General features: G+C 47.4%; 1 protein-coding gene and 1 non-coding gene across 2 annotated transcripts; both read left to right on the top strand.

The window, feature by feature from the left end:
* The first annotated feature begins 4202 nt into the window (after positions 1-4202).
* NOP56 (NOP56 ribonucleoprotein) lies at positions 4203-15594 on the top strand. Its single transcript, XM_069632421.1, has 12 exons — positions 4203-4291; positions 4839-4928; positions 9735-9849; positions 10358-10519; positions 10642-10840; positions 11146-11333; positions 11688-11839; positions 12243-12343; positions 13523-13671; positions 14139-14260; positions 14573-14719; positions 15179-15594. Exons 1-12 carry the CDS (start codon positions 4289-4291, stop codon positions 15359-15361), a joined length of 1611 nt encoding a protein of 536 aa, XP_069488522.1. The 5' UTR covers positions 4203-4288; the 3' UTR covers positions 15362-15594.
* Positions 14362-14431, top strand: LOC138517123 (small nucleolar RNA SNORD57). Its single transcript, XR_011282385.1, has one exon. It is a non-coding gene; the product is annotated as a small nucleolar RNA SNORD57 (small nucleolar RNA).
* Positions 15595-17998: the final 2404 nt, after the last annotated feature.

The raw sequence follows: 17998 nt of genomic DNA, 5'->3' as shown, positions 1-17998 counted from the left end.
GCCTTTGCCAGGCCCCAGATTATCAGAAACCATTCATTGCACGGACAGATGCTTCTGAGGCACACATTGGTCCAGTTCTGAGTCAACTGGATGGCAAGGCTAAGGAGCAACCTATCTATTTCATCAGCAAGCAACTTAAAGATAGAGAACTGAGGTGAGCAAAAGTTAAAAACAAAGTTTTGCCATTGAGTGGCCTCTGAAGAAGTTTAGACCTTACTTATTAAGATCTACTTTTAAAGTTTAAACTGACCAAAAGCCTCTTAAGTGGCTGATGAATATGAAGGGGGACTCCAAAGCTGCTCGGTCTGTAATAAGCCTGTAGTGAAAAAGGAGAACCCCCACCCCCGGGACCAGCCCTTAGTGCAATAAAATCACTCCCAATCACCTTCCCACACAAGTAAGTTTATACGAAGCACGATGAACTCAGTCTGGAAGAAAGCCAATCACACAGAATACATGATGCTTGCATTTATTTCTATAATGTCTAGTGAGAACTAAGCAGCGATTTACAATAATATAGGAATAAAAGTGCAAGCTGAATAATACCAATTGTCGGTCATAGATGAATATGCAATTATTTATCTTACGCTCCTAGAAAATGTAGATGATCAGATCACACCCGGGACCCTCGCCGCTACAGGTGCCCGGCACTCCTCGAGAGAGGAGGGGAGGACTGGCCAACCCCTCCACAGTCCTACACCAGAGCGGGGATGTGATGCTAGGAGTCTCGGCCCAGATAGTGCACGGCTGGTCGTCCAGGCACTGTTCCTCTTCGTGCGCGTGTTTCACCAAACAGCCCAGGATGAGTGCCTCCCTCACTGGCCCAGGTATAGTTCTCTTATTAGGGGCTGCACGTCAATCACTATGACGTACCAGCTCTTCGAGAAGCTTCTGGGCTAATCCTTCCAGGCAGTAAACATGTTTTCGCCTGGAAAGTTACGAGACTGGAAACCGCCAGTCTTGGCTCCCAGGCTTTGTGCACGTTGTTTTGGGGAAGGCCTGGCATTCCTGTGTTATCAGTGCACCTGACTCCCAAAGCGAAGACGAGCAAGACTGTGCAAAGCTGTGCCTGGCTCCCAAGGGCTCCGTAGAGCCTCTTGCAAAGGCTAGATGTTTATGTCTTCAAGAAGGGCCTTCGCAGTTAACCCCTTATAAGCATGCGGGATCACCCAGTTCAAGAGGCCTGGCTGATTTCAGCATTTTCCTCCACACTTCGAATAAGCTCTAATACACACAAGATAGCTCAATAGGTTAGTGCAAATGCAGGTTACTGCAAGCGCCTAGAAGCTTATCACGACAATCCCTCAGGTGATCCTCCTTCACTTGTCCACCCCCAGGGTCAGGAACCAAAAGCGATGGCCCTTTGATGGCCACCTGAATGGAAGATACTGGGGGAGTAGGTGGAAGAATACCTTCATGTTTCTCACACAACCCAGAAAGACACGTCCTTTCAGAGGACAAATACCAAGTCTCATCCCACGGGTTCTCCTCACCATCCTGGGCCCTGTCTCCTCCCAGATGATCCTCCCGCATTACACCACCCCAAGGTCAGGATCGGGAAGTGTCTGCCTTTCCCTAGCCACCTGGGAGGAGAGTTTAGGCAGGGTTTCCGTGAGGGATCCAAAGGATTCTCCACAAGCCCTACCGGCCCAGGAGCCTAGGGGTGGAAGATGAGACCAACTAAAACCAGTTACTTTTATGAACAAGATGGATGAGTTGACTAGAGTGACAGTTAGTTGTCACTGTACATATAGCGAGAGATAGAGAGTAGCTAAATGACTATACAAATACACACAAAGTACATATAGAACAAGTGTGTGGGTTCCTTGACTTTACAACGCCCAAAATAACGACATACTTTAAAAATGACACCTAAATAACTAGAAAAAAAAGTCAAAATTATATTTTTAAGCTCCCTGTTTCTACTGCCTTTTTACCTACCCCCTACTACTCCAACCTCTTTTAATTCCCTAGCCCACCCCCATATATAGATTTACTTTTTTCGTTATTTAGGTGTCGTTTAAAAGGTTTGTCATTTTTTTTTCTCGTTATAAACACTGGATACCAAGTGTGTGCATTAGACACGAGGAAAACATGTACTTGTAGTAGTCTAATATTGGCTTTATCTCGTGAAAGCTTGCGGCTCCCTTAGCTCGCGGCTTCCAGCCAGTGTGAGTGAGAGAATGCAGAGAGTGGTGACGTGAGCACGGACGGTTGGAGAAGGGATGTTGAGTGAGGCTGGAGGATACTAATAGAGCATCCATAGACAAGAAGAACATTGACATGACCAATGCATAAAGTGAAGGCAACATGAACGACACACCATTATAGCTACCTAACATGGAAGCCAGAGTGCAATTGGGCAACCATCTTCTCAAAGATGGACACCACAGCATGTCTCAGAACGATCACAGGCCTCACTAGATAACAGTTCCCAGGATGAGGCATGGTAGACTCCCTAGAAAATCAATTTTAGTAGGAGCACAAATAATCTTTGAAGCCCAAGTGCATGAGATCAACATGCCAAGAGCTTTTATAGAAAGTAATGGACCAGCGCCAGTTGTGATGTTTTTACTTGGGTTAATTTTCCAAAGGTTTTTTAGGAGTGGAGGAAGCGGTAGAAGTACCCAAATTAAAACATCACAAATAAGGATCTATATTCTGTATGATGAACTTCAAATTAAACAGCCAAATCCTCAACAGGATTAATCAACAATTATATGAGCCCTAATCACCTCCTGAAGATCCACACTAAGTGGTGAAACACGTGCAGAGGTTTCTCTTGATCAACCCATAGAACTTTCTGTTCAACAATGTACATTCTCATTTTTGGATGAACACAATGTATTGACCACCAATACAGTAGTATAAGTGAAAATGAAAAAAATAAAGAAAAAAAGTGTTTTTGGCTTGAGCCTCATTACTCCATCTTCTCAGGTTGAGTATATAGTTGTGGGTTAAGGTTCTTCTTGGTCTGTGTGGTCTTGTCACAGTAGTGCTGGTTTCACAGGGTCTTTGCAGTGATGGGCCGCGGTCGAAGGGGTTTGCAGTGGTGGCCGTGAGTCTTCTGATCAGAGGGTTCGGGTTTTGATCCAGTCCTTGACAGAAGTTCTTACTCAGCTTCGCTAGATGTTTGTCCAACATCTCGAGCAGGATGCTGCTCATTCTTTTTATTGAGTCATAGCTCGCAACTCACACGCTTTTGGCGGGTGTCACCCGCCTTGTAAACAGCTGACTCACCCGCCAAGCCTCCTGCACGCCCATTCATTTCAATGGGCCTCTCACCCGCCAAAAATTAAAATCGGGTTTTTTCACGTGCCTTTGCGACACAAATGGTTGAGAGCTATGATTGAGTACAGTGTGACACATGCGTTACAAATAATAAACTAAACTAAATTGATTAAAAATAGAGCATCATAATACTTCTCCTCACTGTCTTTAATAGAATAATGACTTCCCTTGAGCAACATTCTGAGACTTGTAATTTTCTTAAATGGGAAATAAAAAAGTACAAATCACAGAACTCATGGGGTGGGGGGGGCGGATCAGACCGCATGCTCTCCTTGTGCAGGTTCACGACAACCTTGAGTGTTCTGAACATTTGCATTGTAAAAGTAGTAGTTTTTAAGCTTTTGGACAATGGTAGCTGTGGAGGGCGGGGAGCTGGGTGTAATCCCAAGGACACATGTAATGGGGTGGTACGAGGAATGAAAAGTATCAACGAGACGGCCAGAATCGTGGCCATCTTGGAATGGGATGCAACAATATCTTGAAATGTCATTGCATGTGTGGTAATAGCCATCCAAAATCCGAAGAATGTTTGCCACACTGTAATCCGTTCTGCAATTGCTCATTTGTGTAATGCTATAAAATAAATAAGATTGCTTGATCAGTAAACGACAGCATGCACACTGTAAACGTTATATATTGTATAAACGTATGTATTTTGTACATATTTTAGATAGAAGTTGCTATATTATCTTAAAACATTTTAGCTTCTTCATTAGAAGTAAACAAAAAATATGTATTTACTCTACATATCTCATTTGAAAAGCGTCCCTGTGTAGACTTATCCGTACAAAGAGTGTCCTTCCAAGATGGCAGCCAGTGGCGCACTGTGTTCTTAGACAGCCCCTCCCTAGAGTGCCTCCTCCCGCCCACCCAGGGGTTGCAGGCCCGCGATTGGTCGTGCGGGTGAGAGGGCGGCGCTTAGGTGGAAGCCGGCGAGCCTTGGGCCAGCGCGGCCGTTACGCTCAGTCTGTTTGGAGCGAGCCGGCGCGCGGTCAACATGGTGAGTTGCGCAGCTCTCTCTCGTCTCGCGCGCGCTCGGGCAACATGGCCGCCGGCGCCGCGTGTCATCGTCATCAGCGGCGGCGGCGCCGCGCGGGCCGAGTCCGGCCGTTACTCGGGGGCGCGGCGGCTGTCCCTCCGTGGCGTGGCTCCGCGCTGTGGGAGGAGAGTGGTCCCGAACGGGAGCCTGCGTGCTTACGAGCCAGGCCTCTGGGTGCGGCCCGCACGGGCCGAGCGCGGCATATGTTAATGCGCGTGCCTTGTGGCGACGCGTTGGGGCGGGGGTTTGAGGCCTTCCTTATTAAAGTCATATAGTTTGTCGCCCCCACCCTATGTTATGGACCCGATATTTGGCGCAGCGCCGAGTCTTGGCCTGCATGTTTCCTGGAAGCCCACGCCCCGCGTATTTTGCTCTTCTACGCTCTGCTACATGTAATTTTGGTCGCACTACACTTCCCAGAATGCACACGTAAGGCGCAAGAGATTGTAGGTTCCTGAGTACTGATCCCCCCCCCCCCACCTCCCCCCCTGTTTTCTCCCCCTTGCAGGTGCTGCTCCACGTGCTCTTCGAACATGCGGCCGGCTACGCGCTCTTCGCCGTGTCCGAGGTGGAGGAGATCAGCATGCTGCTGCCCCAGGTATGTCCGCGTGTGTTTGCGCGCATGCGCGTGTACTCCCGCACGGCCGTGCGCCCAGTGCTGTGATGCCACGTGAAATCTGTCAATCCACTGACGCCTGATGCGAGACTTTCTGCTCTGAGCACTGAGGGGGCGGCCGGCGCTGTGCATTGCGTGCTTCCATGAGGGAGGGGGCGTCGCTGTGCATTGCGTGCCTCCGTGAGGGAGGGGGGCATAGCTATGCATTGCGTGTCTCCATGGGGGTGCCCGTCGCTGTGAATTGCGTGCCTGTATGAGGGAGGGGGCATAGCTGTGCATTGCGTGCCCGTTTCACTGTCCACGGTCATTGCATGAGTGGCTGTGCTTTGCGTGCCTCCATTTCTGTCCACGTGGTGCAGTGTGAGGGGGCGCTGCTGCTGGGGAGGGGGTACTCGGCCATGCTTCCGCTTGGTATTCTGTTACTTGTAGTTCCCCATCCGAAAATACTCAAAACATTCAGTCCCGGAAACAAAGGGGGGGGGGGTAATCGGAGCTGGGTGACACTGATAAACGCCTTGTGTATCAGTGGCACCTGGAAGGCTGGTGGCTTGTGACCTGGGCTAGTGTGTGGATGGGCAGGTGTACAGGAATACTAGGTGTCTACCTGGGTGACCCTCCTTCAAAAACCTGTCCTTTAGCCGCCTTGATGCAGTCGGCTCAATACAACTCACGTGTATAGTCATTAAATGCGAGAGGCCTGCTTTGAGAGATTGGACGTCGGCTTTGATCGTTTATTTGCATGGACGTGGCAGAGGGGCTGCAAATAAGTAACTGGAACGTCCTGTGTAAACGGTCTAACCACGGTCAACTAAAGCAATACCTCGAGGTTTAACATACTAGTTCACGTTTATACCCCAAGGCAAACGCACTGACTCATCAGACCCTCTCAGGTTATTCTGACTCTCTAGTCTCTAGAAACCTACGGCAACATTACTTTTACCGTGGGGCGTCAGAGTTTGAATGCCCTTCCACGTACTCACAGAGCTATGTGCTGTGTCGTCATCGCGTCCAAAGCCTTGTGGACACGTTGGGCGGTTACAACGCATGGAGATGTCTTGCGGCCCATAAACTCAACACGGCTCGTGCACCTCAACACGGCTCGTGCACCTAACTCCAACATACCCGAACATCTCATTCATCGCACGCGACTGAAAAATGCAATTACCTACTGTCCTCTAAGTGGAAGAGCATTCCGGGGTAGCGCTTCATATAGTAGTGGATCTTATGTGCGAGTACCATTTGCGTGGTACTCCAGCTTCATGGCTAGCATTCGGGTGTATGTTTATTAATGGAAGGTATGGGGGCGCAGGGATTACAAGGAAGTTCGCGGCTTAGGGTACAAAAGCATAAATAAATACCTCAATATAGAAAAGTCGTGCTGCTGTAATGTCATAAGAGAATACAGTACAGTTAAATAGTAACATGGGAAACGGGTGTCGTACAGAAGCATTATTTTGCTTTTTGTCAAATATTAAGTGCTGCCATGAAAGCACTAGAACTCTAGTTTATAGTGTAATTGGTTAATTAAAACCATGTACGCTCTCCTTATACATTTTTTCATTACAACAATTACATATAATTGCCACTTAAACATTCCGTACAATTCGTGTAATCTAATTTCTTAAATTCATCAATGTTAAGAGCAAAGTTTATACACGAATATGACTCTTGCTAATGTAAGAAAAATTGGAGCAATTAAAATGGTCTTGACTAAACATTAATCCATGGTAAAGAAATCACCCTTTACTAATTTCTGCCATCAAGTTATTCTACATATTCAATCGGTCTGGTCTGTGGTTACTATTCTGTAAATCACTAACCAGTTCCCCATAACTTTATTGTACTAATAGGCGTCTGCAAAGACAACTCTTGGTACAGAACAGAAGTCCATGCTCCTATATCCTAGCACGGTAACATTGAATAGAAGGAATTCCTGATTGCAAACGAGTATCTGGCTCGGCTATCTCATATCCCAACATTGTGCCTACACCGCTTCTTGGAGCTCAGTATTGCTAGGTAGCTATGTCCCACGCCGCAGCCTTTTTTAAAGGCGTTTACTGTTTCCTTTTCCTGGTTCCGCTGCAGCAGCTTTCTTTCCTGCAGCATATTTTCAACAATGTAGTTAGGGATGTGAGGTCTAGTTCACTTCTTATGGCTTCTACGGGTTCAGCGTTTGAAAATCGACTGATCACCATAATTTACTGCCATTCTGTCAAATCATGGTCATATATTTGGCCTGTTTCCACTGCATACAGTAGCCCTGGAACAATACTACTTTTATACATTTCCGAGGAAGCCGCCATAGAGTACCCCTTTTCTATCTAGGGCTTAACGACCCCAAGGATTCCCATGTCAACACCGTGAACAAAGCCCTGACCACCTTGGGCTTCTCCCAGATCATCCGTGAACCCACACATAGCAAAGGATGCCCCCTAGATTGGATTGCCCAGCTGTCTGAGCTAGAAGCTCAAGGCAGCTCACTCCAGAAAACATTGCACCCTTATCATGCCCCGTTTTCCCAACAACCAACTACAAAAACATTATACAAACTAAATCTGCCTTGTTTAACTCCAGGATCAGTGATGCCAAATCGGGATCCAAAGAAATATTCACCATCTTCCGCGAGCTTGAGGAACCCTCCACCCACTTCCTCAAGGACCAGAATTGGTGCAACAGTCAGCCATGCTAGACAAGCTGAATACCCTCAAAACCAAAATTAAAGGCCATCAAAAAGCCCTTAGCCTTCTCATATCAGACCTGCATGACAACACGCCGGCAGCCTCTAATCCTAACCCGTCCACCCTGTTTGACTTCAAAGAAATGACAGAACTTGGAGTCATTGCCTTTGAAAACCACCAAACCCTCCAATTGTAAGGGCGATGCCTGCCTGGCACAACTCTGCACCTCCTCGCCCCTGTCATAACTGCCTTATCAACTCCTCATTTAAGACTGGCTGTGTCCCCAAGGACCTTAAGGAAGCCTGGGTTTGCCCGCTACTCAAAATACCATCCCTATTCCCAAGGGTTCCAGGGAATTGGAGGCCCATTACTACTGTCCCGTTCCGAAAAATCCTTGACAAAGCCTACCTGCAAGCCCAGAAATGTCTCAAAGAAACCGTCTCCTATGCCTGCAGCAATATGGCTTCCGCCCATGACATGGCACTGAAACAGCCCCTCTAGACTTAGAAACAAATGGACAATTGAGACTCTGGCAAACCTGCGCTCTTACTGCTCCTTGATTTATTCAGCTGCCTTTGACTTGGTAGTGCATAACGCCCTTTGCCGCCATCTTGCCACTGCAGCCAACTTCTCCTCTAAAGCCCGTGCTTGGATCACCTCCTTTCTCCAAGAAAGGTCTATGAAAGTCTTTTCTGGCTCCGCTTTTGCCACCCCCCAGCATCATATGTGAGTACCACAAGAATCCTGCATTGCACCCACCCTCTTCACTAGGTCCCTATTCAGCATCCTGGACTCTGCATTTCGTACACAACTTGCGAGGATAACACACATGTGCTTATTCCACTCACTGGCAACTACAAAGAGGACCTGATCACCCTCTTCACCATACCCTCAACAATAGTCATAGATGGTGGGTAACAGGCTCTGCCTTAATAGTGAGAAAACAGAAATCCTCCTCATTGGTTCACCAACCACTCTGGGCAACCTGGACCAGCAATACCTGTCCTTTACTGTTGACAACATCCCCATCAAGGTATCCAATAATGTGAAGACACTTGGTGTTTACCTTGACTCGGACATGACCATGGAAAGACAGGTTAATGCCGTTGCCTCCTCGTCCGCTTCATAAGTCCTCACCGCAGCCAGGCTTTTCTTATCCCGTCAGAACTGTCTCACCATAGCTAGGGCAATAATTGGATCAAGGTTTGACTACTACAATGCCCTCCTTGTAGGGACCTCATGTGGTGCAAAATAACGCCCTCAGAGCGGCCACCGGCACATCAAGGAAAAATCACATCTCTGTGGTACGGAGACAGGCTCACTGGCTCCTAGTCAAAGAGCAAATCATCGTCTTTAAAACTCTTACACAAATGCCTTCATGGTCTGGCACCACCCTACCTCGCCCAAAGAATCATTAAGCACACCTCCACAAGGCCCCTAAGAAAGCTATGCCAATACTTATCACTCCCAAGTCACTTAAGTCTGCGCTGGGGGGGGGGTCTAGCTTTCCCACACTGGCCACTTCTCATTGGAACGCCCTTCCTTCTCACCTAAGGATGATCGAGTCCCACCAAGCTTTCCCTAGCCATCGAAACAAGATTTTTGTACAACTATTCCATACTGCTTAGTGATAATCTGATGTACTACCGATTGAGTGCCCACCTGATTTTATTTAGTTTTTTTTTTAGCTCACCTACTTTTCATGTTACCAAGTCATTGATTTTCTATGCTCCTGTACCCAAGACCTATTCGGTCACCTATACTCAATCAATTACACTATCTTGTAACAGAGCCTTGATGCCCCTGGGCTGTAAGTGTGCTATATAAATAAATATGCCCCAATTCAACCATAGCCTATCCCTACCAACAGTCGAAGGGCTCTAGAGTAATCAATGGTGGATACATACATGATAGTCCCTTATTGTACCGGAGGCCACATGATTAAAAGTGCATCATATTATCCAAGGTGCTAAGGCCTTGCCCAAAGCCAGTTTTCTGAAAAGATTGTAAAGTCCTTTCATCACTCCAGTGTGCAGAATGTCACGAGCAATAGTGTGTTATTGGAGATGCAACATGTGAAGGTCGTCATTTTCGTTTCCTTTCCCTTTAGGTGGAGGAAAGCGTGCTCAACATTGGAAGATTCAACAATATTGTGAAACTAGCGGGATTTTCCCCTTTTAAATCCGCCCAGAGTGCCTTGGAGAATATTAACGCAATCTCTGAAGGTGAGCTTTACCCTCCGGAGCTGGAGAGGATTTCTGCTAATAACTACATGTAATGGAGCAGGTCTGGAGTGCAATGATGTGAAACAAATCTGTCAATCCACTGACTTGTGATGTCATCTCTGTACTGAGCCTGCAGACTAGCTCCAGCCACAGCGGTAATGCGTTGATGGCCTACCAGTCATCCTCGTCACAGTACTTGTCTTTGGGTCCATCTGTCCTCGTGCAGTAGCTTGCATGTCTGGTGGGGGGGGGGAGAGGGAAATCATCTATTGTCCCTGGGATTCTGATGTAGAATGTCTCTGGTGGCTCTTACATGAGCTTTCCCCGATGAGTCCTCACCAGGGTGAAACCTTGTATCGCTCTATGGGGTATACACCGCCCAGCCATGGCGCACCGAAGGCCTAGCCATTATACTGCAGGGTCTCCTGAAAGAGCGATGTGGTTAGCATATATGCATGCTGTCGTGTTCTGCTGTAGTATATCGTTCTGCTTGCTTGCCTCTGTACAGGGGTGCTCCACGAGGACTTAAAGTTGCTGCTAGAGACTAACATGCCAGCAAAAAAGAAAAAGGCGTTGCTCGGAGTCGGAGATGCCAAAATTGGTGCTGCCGTCCAGGAAGAGTTGGGGTATCCATGCCAGACGGGTGGAGTTGTGGCAGAGATCCTCAGAGGTGAGCCCCGGGCCAGGCTGTTCTAGATTCAACTGGTGTTGGCAGAAAGTCAGCAGCGCACACGTTGTGCTAGTTTATGCCCTCCTGGGATAGATCTGTAATCTTTGTCGTTCTGTTTTTAGGAATCCGTCTGCATTTTCATTCGCTTGTTAAAGGCTTGACAGCCCAGTCTGCTTCTAAAGCACAGCTGGGTTTAGGCCACAGCTACTCGAGAGCCAAAGTGAAGTTCAACGTCAACCGTGTGGACAACATGATTATCCAGTCCATCGCCCTGCTGGATCAGCTCGACAAGGACATCAACACCTTCTCCATGCGGGTCAGGTGAGATACCGAGGGTGTGCTGAATGAATGCCCCTCCCAAGCTTACCACAGGCAGCGTGTACCCATGCGCTGACTGTACAGAAAGTGGAGGCATAGCGACATCCCTGTCTATACACCACAGCGGGGTAGACTTAAAATCCTGCCTGTATTGTTGGCAGGGAGACACTTTAAGGCTTGGAGTTTAGGCGTGCCTGTTGCTGTCGCGTAGTTTGGCCAAACTTGGCTTAAGATGCATGCTAGCGGTTAGAACTTGATAGGTGCGTAAACACTCACGTTTGGTCCCACTTTTTTTCTGTTTCCTTCAGAGAATGGTATGGGTATCACTTTCCAGAGCTTATAAAAATAGTGCCTGATAATTACACTTATTGTCGCATGACCAAATTGATTGGGAACCGCAAGGAGCTGAGCGAAGAGCACCTGGAGGGCATGGAGGAGATCGTGATGGACAGCGCCAAGGCCCAGGCGGTGCTGGATGCCTCTCGCTCTTCAATGGGTCAGTGTACGGGCAGCCTGCCTGCCGCGCCCGCATGCCCCCCCCCCCCCGCCCTGCATGTATAGCTTTAGTGGCCTCGTGCTGCATGCTTATATATAATAAACACCAGCCATAATACTAGACCGTGGTACTGAGAACTGCAATCAGATCTGTTAATGGGTAGTTTGCCAGTCTGTTGCTTAATGTATTCATCCCGTCTAAACCCAGACCCCCGCCCATCCCATAAGTGCACATGGCTACCAACCTCACCCAGTGGTTACTGATCTGTCGTTCAGCTAAAGTAACTTGCGCGAAACTGTCAAGTCACTTGGTTTATTTTTTTGAACATGCTCTCTGCTCTTGTGTTCTCTCCAGGCATGGACATCTCTCCCATTGATCTCATTAATATTGAGAGTTTCTGTGCACGCGTCATCTCGCTCTCCGAGTACAGGAAGGGGCTGCAGGAATATCTCCGCTCGAAAATGAGCCAAGTTGCTCCCAGCTTGTCCTCCTTGATTGGGGAAGTGGTAAGTTCGTGAATATCTAGGGTCGGTTCTATGTTCTAGTCAAAGCTGCTTAGATCTTTCACACAGAAATGATGTTAAAGTGAAATCTGTCAATCCTCTGAAAATGCTGACTGACAAAATATCACATCTGATCTATGTGCCCTCTACTACTGCGCCAAGTACCCGCCTGGGCCCTGGGGTGAGGCTACTGCATACACCTGAGGGGTGATTCTGGAGGCTACTGCCATTGTCCGTGCATGCATCAGCTGTGGTGCAGGGGCCAGGGAGATCTGGGCGAACTGGCGGGTTGCAGTCGTGCATTCTTAATGTACTACAAGATTTATATTCGGTTGGTATTGCTTTGATCATTGGAACTGCACAGTACATTTTTTTCTTTTTTTTCTTTTTTTCTTTCTACTTGTAGGTTGGCGCACGCCTGATATCCCATGCTGGGAGCCTGACCAACCTTGCCAAGTACCCTGCTTCAACGGTGCAGATCCTGGGGGCAGAAAAGGCACTCTTCAGGTACATCTGCACGGTGGTCGTGGTGATGGCAGGTTCCTGGGTGCCAGCCTTGACATGTTGGCGAGATGCGCTTCAGTGCGCATTGGCTGCATGAGTGATACTGGCTGGCCCCAGACTCTGAGCGACCGCTTCTTTTCTTTTATATCAACCTGAAGTGCCTGTATGATGGCCCTGTCGGCTCACAGGTTAGACCTTTATGTGGACAACTGACCCCCTTTTTTTTTTGTGTGTGTGTAATGAAAATCGGCAGATTCCTCACGATAGTAGGGAATTCTATAAGACATTCAGTGAATACTCCAATCTAATATGAAGAAACCAGTACACGGCCTTTTCCTCAAACACCAGGAGGCCATTTACTGTTCATCATAACCTAGTCCAATACCTTAACTCTTGATTTGCAAAACTAAAATAAATGTTCATGTAACTCTCCGTTATTGGCAGGCTGTAACAGTCAGCTGCCTTTAGTCCTTTGCATCTCCCCAGCATTGGCGGCAAAAGCATCCTACTATCGGCTTTATGACTGACTGCGCTCATCTTCGTTCACTTGGAAACCACGCATTATCAACTGGGGCTGACCCGTATCATGCCTGCATATACTAAATGTAACGCCTTAAACTAAAATCTGACCTATCGCACAGGAATGCATTTTTCCAAGACGTGTCGTCATTCTTGGGCCAGGGAGGGTGGGAAACGAGCGTAGTGTTCCTAACTAAATATTAGGCTCGATCTCGCTCGATTGGAGTCTTGCTAGGTAACACTGGCAAATTGCTGGCCAACCTACACGTTCAATCCAAGCACTTGGGTTTGGCAAGCATCTTATTAATGTTTCCAATAAACCTACACCTAATACTATAGGAAAAGCAGCACCTAACTGCCGAGGTCTTCCATTGGGCAGTGTTACTATGTTAACTGAACGCCTGGGCAAATCTAGTCATGCTGGGTTTCCTTGCGCGAGTTCTGTATAATAATTACTCTTCCATACTTGGCATTGGAGGTAATCTGCAGCCAACTTGTTTGCACTAAAAATTACTGTTAAAGTGACTATTGATTTTTTTTTTGTTCTGGTGACTGCCATGTGCCATGTTATGATTAAGTTATCCTGATTTAATGTCCGATTCCTGTCTCTAGAGCATAGGTCACTGATTGGGGGGATGTCTCTTTACCAATGCTGTGTTTCAGGGCTCTTAAGACCAGAGGCAACACTCCCAAATATGGTTTGATCTTCCACTCCACTTTCATCGGGAGAGCTGCCGCGAAGAACAAAGGCAGGATTTCGCGGTACCTCGCCAACAAGTGTTCCATTGCCTCCAGAATCGACTGCTTCTCAGGTAATAACATGAGTGGTCTTTCTTTACGAACGGTCTCCTTCGGGGCTGTTCAGTAACATGGCTTCTGCAATGATTACTATTTTTCGTCAACAGAATTTCACTTTCAGTGATTGTTGAGAGAACTTTTTCTGAGCAAAGCCATTCAATTCATGCTGTTACTGAGGATGGTATGAGCAAAGCGTTCCCCTGGCACCAGGCTAATCTGTCATGCAGCAGTCCAGTTGTGCGGGCTCTCGTGCTTGCCAACTGGGCTGATTCTTATTTCACGTATGTATGGCTCTGTCAATCAATCCCAAGTAGGATGTATGTAGCCTACTGGTGCAGGCGTCAATTGGTGCTCCCTGATATTTGCCAGGGTCGCCTATATAAACATTGTACCGCTGTCCCAGCACCTGCTTTAACTGTGCATTGTATCCCCGAAGAAAGCATATTTTCTTGGCTCATTTTCATGTATTTTCTCATTACAGAGGTCCCTACAAGTGTGTATGGTGAGAAGCTGAGGGAGCAGGTGGAAGAGCGGTTGTCCTTCTACGAGACTGGAGAAGCCCCAAGGAAGAATCTAGACGTGATGAAGGAAGCCATGGTTGAGGTATGCTTTCTTAGGCCTTTTTCTGTCTGGGGAGCGCTCTTGCGACCACGAGGTCGCCGATCTTGAAGTCACTTGCGTGTAGAAGAAGATGCTTTGGCTGTTGGAAGTGATGTTAAAACTCCTTCCTGACCAGAAATGCTGGAGGCAAAACTGATTTAATGAGGCTGATCCAACAGCTGCCAAGTCTTCAGTACTTATCTATTGGGTCACTTGGCTCTATCTATGCAGCATGCTACTCTACACGACATTTACCTTGAAGTGTTACCTGTAGTATCGTACACCTAACGGGATACTTTTCCCCCAATTCTTCAGGCAACTGAGGTGACAGCAACCATCAAGAAGAAAATGGAAAAGAAGGAAAAAAAGAAGAGGAAACGGGAGAAGATGCGGCTTGAGGCACTTGCAGCAGCAGAGGACGACGAGGAACCGATCCCTAAAAAATCAAAGGGCGATGAAGAGGTAGGAATTGAAGCTTGACATTGCTTGGGATTGGGGCTTTGCACCGTGTACCCCATAGCAGGCGGCAAACCTTTACCCAAGATCCAATTGAGCCTTAAGACATCTTGCCTGCATGTGTAATCAAATAGTTTCGAGGCTGCTAGGAACTCTTTGGGTGGTATGCAGCATTCAAGAACTGGTAGGGGGAGAGCGCGTCCTTTACTAACCTGAGCAGTGGATTTGTGGTTACATCTGTGAGTAACTTTGTAGTATGAGGCTTCCTTGCACAGCTTGAGCCAGTAAAGCCCACCGGGTACAGCAGATCAGCAAAATGGCTCCGCCGTGTTGATTCTAAACCAAGCTTTAGGATTTGAGGTGTTACTAATGTGTATACCAGCTTGAACTGAAAGTAGATCAGACCCAGGCTGCCTCAACTTTCGTTAGTTTGCAGAAGTAAGTATATATTTTTGTTTTCATTAGGTTGAAGAAACTGTGCCAAAGAAAAAGAAAAAAAAGAAGCACCAGCCTGATCCGGAGGAGATTGAGGTAGAAGAAAATGGGATGGAGGAGGAAGTGCCGTCCAAGAAAAAGAAGCCTGTTGAAGATGACACACCAAAACGAGACAAAAAGAAGAAAAAGAAAAAAAACAAATCTGAGGATTGAATGAATTTGTGGAGAGACTTGGTTGTGTTTATGAACTAGAGGCCGTCCAGAGGGGGCAATGCTTCAATTGCAGTTCTGCGGGGCCCAAATAGACACTGAAGGCTTGCGCTCTCCGAGCCAGTGGTCTGCTCTTGCAAGGTGGTTGCGTGCATTGACCCCAAAGTGCCTATGCTGAGAACTTGTAAATGTGTTCAGTCAGTCATCCGTCGTGGAATAAAGTTTTTTTTTTGATAGTCTTGATGCTTTTGCTCCTCAAAGTGGTGGGTGCATGCAGTTTCCTTTGAGCACTGGCTCATGCATTGTTGTACTGCTTCAGCCCCTAAACCATCAGCGACTTACCCGGTTGCGCATTTCTTGCACTCCATAGTGTGAAAACTACCCCCGTCTATGAAATAACACCCCCGCCTAACCTGACCAGAATGACTTGTGTATCCACTTACCATGACTTGCCCTATAGTTTCTGCCTTAGACCACTTGGCACTGGGTTAGTGTCTGGCTCATTTGGTGCAATAACTCGCCTGTATAAGAGGGCATAAGGGCCTGGCTAAAAGTATAGTTGGATATGCGCAAGTAGGGGAGACATTTGAGAAGAGGGTTGGCTTGGTTGGTGTTCCCTGAATACGTGGACTGCCATTGGCGGTCCTCTAGAAGACCGTAATTGAGAGCATATGGGGCGAAGTTTGGTATGTTGTGGGTGTGAATACATCCTAGTATTAAATATATCGTTTGGGGAGAAGTGGATGCGTGTGATTTCACCTGTATCTTCGATTTTTTTATATTATGTGGGGAAGACCCCCACTTCCCCACATCATATCCTATCTACCACACCCCAAATCTGAAAATGTACCCCCTTACCTAACCCAATTCGAAGATTTCACATGGGTGAAAACTTAGGTGAAATGCATGGATGTCTTAGAAAGTAGAGCAGTGAGGTCATGGGGCGTTGGTGTAGGCGTGGAGATGCGAAGAGTGATCTAGCGGTTTGGTATGTGTGGATGAACGGAGGTGAATGCAGTTGCCGTTCTTTGCCCAGGTTAGTGACGTTGAGGCCTCCTGTGATGGTTTACTTTGTGACATTGCTCTGCATATGGATTGTGGGAGACGAACTGTAGTATTTCTTTTATTCCGGGGAATAATCTGGCGAGTACTAGGGGCATGCGTCAGTAATGGCACTGCTTGGCAAATTAATAGCCCAAAATTGCATGATTTTTCAGTTTCTGCCGGGACACTACTGGTCCTCCGCGCCCTGATGCCTGCGGGCCTACTGTGCGTTATAAGCACATAGACAATAGTGCTAGTAGAGGGTGACTTGCAGTGGAAACCACCTTGGAGGACTGGAAAGGAGGGTGAGACCACATAATGGTAGCAGTAGCGGGTTGTTAAGTGAGGAATGATGAAGGGGCTCATGGGTTTGGCCAAACCTGGGCAGGGTAGTGGATCCATCGAAGGTTCCGAGACCCGGGGAAGTGCCCAACATGTTTGCTTACGACATTGTGAGGCCAATACAGGGATGCCGTTCTACTGTGGATGGGGTTTCTTCTGCGAGGATCGCGGTAGTTGGGACCAGTTGACGATTGTTGTCTCCTGCTGAAGTTTAGGATTTAGTGTTCAGAGGAACGTGCTAGGATTTTAAAGTGGAGTAAAAATAAGTTGGTGAATCTAATCGTCCTACTCAATGGATCTTAAATGGTTCTGTTGGGATCAAGGCCTGAGCGCATTGTCCTGAGAATCCAAGCTTTCAAATAGTCAATCGCCTCTCCACTCCGAGGAAGGTGTGCCATTTCAAGGGTATGGGGGCCTCCAGAATGGCAAGACCTTCATACTCTGAAGGAATGCAGGACGGTCCCTTTCTACATCCCTAGGATTCATTGGGTGTGGTCTGTGTTCTCTGCATACACATGGAAGGAAGGGGTAAGGACTCTGGTCTGGTTGAGTTTTGACGGGCCTGGGTTGGTAGCTTACCAGGAACTGTGATCACTGCTACTTTCAGAATCTGGAATGCCTTTTTTTCCGTTTTGCCCAATGTGGGGTGAGACTCCCATATCTCCCTACATTATATGTTGGCTTTTTGAGTGAGGGGTGCCATTTCCACGTAATGTGCTATACGGCCCCCTAATATTGAATTTCGACGTGAAAGTAGTAGGTGTGCACTGAAGATATACTTTTGGTTCGTGGAGCCCTGCTTTTGTGTTCAACATTTACCAATTCAAAATGGTTGTCCCAGTGGACAGCACTAGTCTGTCCTTCATGTGCAGCCAGGTGCTGCCTTATTGGCTTGTGCGTTATTTGAGCCAATCCCGAAGCTGGTAGGCATCGAATGCCCTGTATGGGGAAGGACTCGGAGGACCCCCCCCCCCAAACAAGGCATGGAGCAGCCACCACGTGGACTGCACAAACTTAGCCAAGGAAAATCAACACACCCAGCGAAATACCTGTGATTGTCCTGGTATCAATTACTGAAAATGTAGTTAAAAGGGTTGCCTACCCTTTCGGTACTAAACTATTCTGAGGTTGGTGCATTCTTCCGAAGTCGCAAGGAATGCGCCACTTTCGGAATATGTGGCAGTTGCTAGGAGGGGTTGGAAACTAACCTAGCAACTGCCATTTGTAACCTGGCTTTTAAAGTGTTTTCTTGTG

Source organism: Ambystoma mexicanum, chromosome 6q, assembly GCF_040938575.1.
Source record: "Ambystoma mexicanum isolate Mex_15411 chromosome 6q, UKY_AmexF1_1, whole genome shotgun sequence".
NCBI lineage: Eukaryota > Metazoa > Chordata > Amphibia > Caudata > Ambystomatidae > Ambystoma > Ambystoma mexicanum.
This window is presented reverse-complemented; position numbering and strand designations above follow the sequence as displayed.